This window comes from Lichenostomus cassidix, chromosome 4 (genome assembly GCF_008360975.1).
Source record: "Lichenostomus cassidix isolate B80296 chromosome 4, HeHo_3.0, whole genome shotgun sequence".
In the NCBI taxonomy this organism is placed as follows: domain Eukaryota; kingdom Metazoa; phylum Chordata; class Aves; order Passeriformes; family Meliphagidae; genus Lichenostomus; species Lichenostomus cassidix.
Window position 1 is genome coordinate 39,624,726 of NC_139484.1, and position 6,000 is coordinate 39,630,725.

General features: G+C 47.4%; 2 protein-coding genes across 2 annotated transcripts in view; both read right to left on the reverse strand.

The window, feature by feature from the left end:
* Positions 1-1,990, reverse strand: part of ACSL1 (acyl-CoA synthetase long chain family member 1) — a 38,201-nt gene extending 36,211 nt beyond the window's left edge. Inside the window, exon 1 of the mRNA XM_085058779.1 lies at positions 1,831-1,990. The gene's annotated coding sequence lies outside the window, so the exon portion shown is untranslated. The remainder of the gene's footprint in view (positions 1-1,830) is intronic.
* On the reverse strand, positions 1,136-3,286 carry LOC146438297 (uncharacterized). The gene is made up of 3 exons (XM_085059872.1): positions 3,253-3,286; positions 1,383-1,825; positions 1,136-1,226 (listed from the first exon to the last, which is right to left on the reverse strand). Exons 1-3 carry the CDS (start codon positions 3,284-3,286, stop codon positions 1,170-1,172), a joined length of 534 nt encoding a protein of 177 aa, XP_084915998.1. The 3' UTR covers positions 1,136-1,169.
* Between the last annotated feature and the right edge of the window lie 2,714 nt (positions 3,287-6,000).

Sequence of the window (6,000 nt, forward strand, 5' to 3'; positions counted from 1 at the left end):
GCTCACACTAGTAAAATTGCTGTTTTCTTGAAGGCAAAATAAAGAGAAAATAAAGCTTTTACTCTGCCGCACTGGAAAGCGACACACATAAAACAACCCACCCCTGTCTCCTCCCAAAAATCCCCTGAAGTATTCCTTTCTAGTGAAGCCATGTGGCAGGAGAACCACACTTTGCTCAAGAGATAGGCAAGTCACTTACCCACATAAGTATTTCAAAGTTGTCTTTCCTTCCATTTTAAATTGCTGGTTTTGTTTTTCTTCCACTACCAACCTTGTATTTGTCCTTGAAGCAAAAGGCTGCTTGGGGGTTTCCTTCTCAAACACTGAAGACTTATTTCAACCTCATGTTGTCCAAGTTGTAGTTGTAAAACAACATCTACCAAATTTAGAAGCTACCTTTGTAAATTCATTGTAATTATGCAGTCCTCAAACTAGGTTAGGGCTGTTTGTTCAAGACCTTGAATTGATAACACTACACACAACAGCTTCTTGTAATGACAGGCTTTAGATTTTTTCCATCAGCCATCTTTCAAACATTTCCCTATCCCAATACAAGCAAGCTACAGATCCTTTAACTTTAGAAAGGCAGTAACAGCAAGGTTCCGTGAGGAACTTCATGTATCAGGTTTTGCATTATTAATACTGCTATTGTTGCAAGAGGAAGAGAAAGGTATTTTTCAGTAAACTCGACGCCCTCTTATATTCAATTTCTTGATCCAAGAAATCTGATCCAAATCCTGGGCCTGAGAAATCTCAGCTTGCGAGTTTGAGAGCACGTTCCAAAGCAAAAAGACAAATATAAACTCTCCTGATCAGGCTCAGGAGACTGTATGATTCCCTGTAAAACACGTGGATGAAAAAGGAAATCTATTAACACCACATGGAATTCTTTCCTATCACAGAACCTGACCATCATATCTCAGATGCTAACCCAAGTGAGGCATACATTTAGATTACCAAGTCCAAGAGGGTGTCCATAATACTCCAGACAGCTCACAGACGTGCCCTTTAGAAATTTAGAAGGCTGCAAGTGTTGCAATTCCTGTTCAACAGGAACAAGAAACGTATGCATCCTAGAACAAAAGCGTCGTGTAACCAGGCTAAATCTCTGTGCTGTAGCACTGCAAATCCTACCTAGCAGCAGAGGAGGCCTGCAAAGTCAAAGCCACTCAACCTTCCATTTTAGGCCAGTTTGGCTCACGCTGCATTTCCATACGCACTCTAAACTGATTAAAAAGAAGAAGAAAAAAAAAAAATGCTGCTTCAAGTCCACGTTGCATTCGTGTCCGAAAGAACAACCAACTAGAAGGCAAAGTCCCGCAGCCAAACAAACGTGAACCCCCGGGGTAAGTAGGCAGCACCACGCTGCCCTGCTCCGCTACCTGCTGCTCGGCCCGACCGAGCTGCTCTCCCCGCGCCAGGCCGGGCCGAGCCGAGCCGGGCTGGAGGGCAGCGCCGGCGCCGAACAATGCCCGGCCAGCCCGAGCTGCCGCAGCGCCGGCGGGAGGCCGGAGACAGCCAGCTACGCTTTCCTCAAGGCTTTTGTAAGAGGAGAAGCCGAGCCGGCTCCGGGGCACGCTGACCCCACTGCGGGGCGGCAAGGAAAGCCCCGCGGCCCCGCAGAGGCAGCCCGCAGGGACCGGCGGTGGGATAGCACGGGACCGCCCGGCCCCGCGGTGACAGCCGCCGCGCAGACCGCCCCAGCCCCGCGGCGGCCGCTCCGGCAGGCCCAGCCGCCTCCATCGGCGGGGCGTCCCTGACGGCCCCCGGCCCCTCAGCGCGGCCGGCTCCGCGGCCCCGGCGGCAGCGGCGACCCCGAACCCCGCTCACCTCCCGGCGGCAGCAGCGACCACGGCTGTACGCGGCTCCTCGGCGCCGCCCTATTTAAGCCGAGCACGGCGGGAGCGGCGTGTGCGTGTGCCGAGCCCGCCTCCGCCTCCGCCTCTCCGCGCCGCCCGGCGGGCACTGGGGCCGGGCCTTGCGCGCTTCTGCCTCCGGTTCCTAGCTAGCCCTGTCCCTCCCCCTGCCCACAGTAACGCGCACAAACCGGCGGGGAGGGCCGTGCAAATTCTGTGTTGTGCGGGGCACAAATGGCAGCGATGCACAGGGAGCTGAGGGGAGCACTGGCACCACTGCCACTTAACACCTTACAGGTCTGAGGTGACAACTTGCAAAAGAAGGGCTTTCTTACGGCTTCCAAAACCACATCTACGTCCCCTAAAAGGACGTGTTTCAGTATGAAGGTGTTGGAAGAGGACAACGACCTTGCTGCAATTTATTGCTTACCTCTGCTGAACTTTTTTGTGAGGTGCTGTGAATTTGAGAGGCATCTTGAGGTGGCTGGGGCTTTATCAGGACCCCTGATAGTTATCACGGAATCATAGAATGCTTTGTGTTGGAAGAACCCTCAATGATCATCTAGTTCCAATGCTTCTGCCATGGGCAGGGACACCTTTCACTACACTAGGTTGCTCAAAGCCTCATGCAACCTGACCTTGAACATTTCCAGGAATGTGGAATCCACAGCTTTGCCAGGCAACCTGTTCTGGTGTCTCATCACTCTCACAGCAAGGAGTTTCTTCTTCACATCCAATCTAAACCCACCTTCTTTCAGTTTAAAGCCATAACCCCTTTTCCCATCACTAAATGCACTTGTAAAAAGTCTCTCCAGCTCTCCTGCAGACCCCGCACCCCCACTTCAGATACTGGAAGGCTGCTATAATGTTTCCTCAGAGCCTCCTCTGAGCTAAGAAACCCCAACTACTTCAGTCTGTCTTCACAGGAGAGGTGCTTCTGATCATCTTCATGGCCGTCCTCTGGACCTGCTTGAGGAAGTCCATGTCCTTCTTGTGTTGGGGACCCCAGAACTGGATGCCGTATTCCAGATGGGGTCTCATGAGAACAGAATGGAGGGGCAGAATCACCTCCCACACCCTGCTGGCTGCACTCCTTTTGATGCAGCCCAGGACATGTTTGGCTTTCTGGGCTGCAAGTGCACATGGCCAGCTCCTGTCCAGACTTTCATCCACCAACACTCGCAAGTTCTTCTCCCCAGTGCTGCACCTCAATCCATTCTCTGCCCAGCCTGTATTCAGGACCTTCCACCTGGCCTTGTTGAGCTCTGTGAGGTTCACATGGCCCCACTTCTCAAGTCTGTCCAGGTCCCTCTGGATGGCACTTAAGTTACCTCAGTTGGTTTTGGTTTGGCCGTGTGCTGCATCAGTCCATTAGACCCATAAATCATCAACCCACATGTCAAAGTCCCACTGTGTTGCACATACTGCATTGCCATCATTTTTCTGTGTTTCCTGGGTATTGAGTTAAGTGTGTGTAGGGGTGTTAAGGCTTTACACTTTCATATGTGTATATATATATATGTGTGTGTATATATATATAGTATTTTATAAATTACTGGAGGTACTTTTGTTTTACATAAAGGCAGCTACTCTTTCCTAATGCTTCAGTTTATACTGAAGTATAGTAGGCAAAGGACTCCCTGCAGAACAGAGTTTTAAGAAAGGAAGGAGCCTATATCCACTTTTTAGCACAAAGGAGGAGGGCAATTGGGAAGCTGCTAATAGTACCCACTTAACTGCACTTGGGTTCACATTATGGAGTGTCTCAGAAATGCAAAATAAATTCCTTTCTCAGGAAAGGAAGTAGAAGCACATAATCCAGAAGTGCATCTGACTGACTGCTGCTGCTAATGGGCATGGAGTCTCTACCATGACACTAAAGCTAGTTGAGTAAAGCCCCAGAGCACAAGCAGCATGGACATCAGCTGCTCTGCCACAGGTGGGCTCTGCTGCTTTGCTCCTATTGCACCACACCTCACACTCATGTAGACATGGCCAGGCTCTGGCAAGTGATTTTTGCATTTAGTCCAAGATTTCAGATGAAGGAAACAAGTGACGTAGAATTGTATACACCATCTCAGGCACTGGCAATTTCATGCTTTGTCCTGAATGTATCTAGGTTCTATCTGCCAAACACCAAAGCTTATTATTATTTTAGCTACTACGCTAATTAATCCTTCATTAGCACATCTTTCTCTACATCTGGGTTTCTAAAGACCATAAACCACATTTTAGTGCTTTCTCCAAGAAACTTCAGTGAACTGGTTTCCTCTTGTCTTTCATTGGAAAGAGAATTTCTAAAAAATCTCTCTCTCCCTCTGTCTCTCTGTCTCATACCTTTTCATTAATTCAGTCAGCAACATGAAATTGCAAAAGTTCCAGCCACACAGTATTTAAATAGGTATCTCAGTGGTGCCAGGTATCACTCCTTGACACTCATCACATTATACATCCACGAACTACATAACTCTCTGAAATCAGTCTTTTTCCAGCTGATCAGAAAAGATAGAGACCCAGACTCAACCAAACTGTGCAGAGAAACATACACAGACAGCAAGGAAGTAGGGGCATAAACAAAGTCTACAGTGACAATACTGGGCTGTCTTACACAGCGGAACAAAGGAACCTGGTGTTCCTTTGGATCAGGATGGGTCTAAGACCCTTTACTAACTACATACACATTTTAAATTATGTTTGAGGTTTCACCAACTCTTTTTATTGGTGTATAGGGCATATAGACTCTAAACGCATTTCACTAAGGAAATCTGCTCATTAAGTATGTCAGATAAACCAAATAAGTAAATAAAGGCATCCAAAAGGACATTCTGGCTTCCTTGTTTAAAGGGAGTTCCCTGTATTCCAGTCTGTGTCTGCAGCCTCTAGTCCTTTCATCAAGAAGGGCCTGCCTCCATCTTTCCCCCAAACCAGGTATTTATACACCAGCAAGATCCTCCCCTAGCCCCAAGTTTTCCCTTCTTAGAGCTGAATAATCCCAGTTTAGTCTCAGCTCGTATGACAAAAGCTCCAGTCCTTTTACCATATTCATGGCCCTTCACTGGACTCTTTCCAGTATGTCCATGTCTCTTTTGTTTGGAGGAGCCCAGAGTAGACACAGTGCTCCATGTGTAGCCTCCCCAGTGCTGAGTAGAGGGGGAGGATCATCTCTGCTTGATGATCTCTGCATCTCTTCATGTGGGGATGGATCACTCTTGAGCTTAGATAATGTCATCCTTTAAAAATCAATCAGTTTTCTTGGACCCCTCCTCTCTCCCGGACCATGATTGTTAACAGGGCAACTATCCCATAAAGAGATTACCCAAAACAGAGGATTTCCATTTTGGCATAAGAACATTATAGAATTTTCAGCTCACTATTTTCTTTTCCCAGTAATATTGATGTCAGAGTACTGCTCTTATATACATGTACTGGTTGTCATTGCCAAAATAAATTCATCATCTCACAGAAAAAAAATATCTCTTAGCTGTGTTCTCTTTATTTTTATTTACAGGGTATGCACATCACTCTATTGAATTGGAGTGTTTCTATTGAATCCTAAGTGTTTCATCTCAGAACCATCCCAAGTGTATCAATTTTAAACAAAACAGACTGTCTAGCCTTCTGCCATACTGTATCTGCATCTGCTTACACTTGTGTGCAATCTGAAGAGAAGAAAAACAAAGAAATGTTATGTAAATAAGCACTTCAAAATGTCTAACACATATAGCAATTAAAAACCATAAGCTACTGGGTCCACAGAGCAGGAGTAGTTACTCATGTCTTGTCAACCCTCTTCCTATTGAGAAATGGAATAATGATGATTTTGCATTTGTAACTTCCATACACTTAAGAAATAGAATGTCAATACTGACCGGAAACGCCAGGGAGTGGGAAGGGGGAGTGGTGTCCCTCCACAGTCAGGGGACCAGCAGATTTTTCCCCAGGAGCTGTGCTGTCCCCCAGGCCACCCAGACAGGTGATACCAAGTGATTTAACCAACAGCCTTGGCAAGTTGAGGTGACAATTAGGGTCTGGGGTCCACGCTCAGACACAGTGGGGAAGAGCAGGAACCAGCACCAAGACCAAAGATAAGGCTGGGACATACATCATCTCTCTCAGCCTGCCAGCCATGCTGCTTTTGATGCAG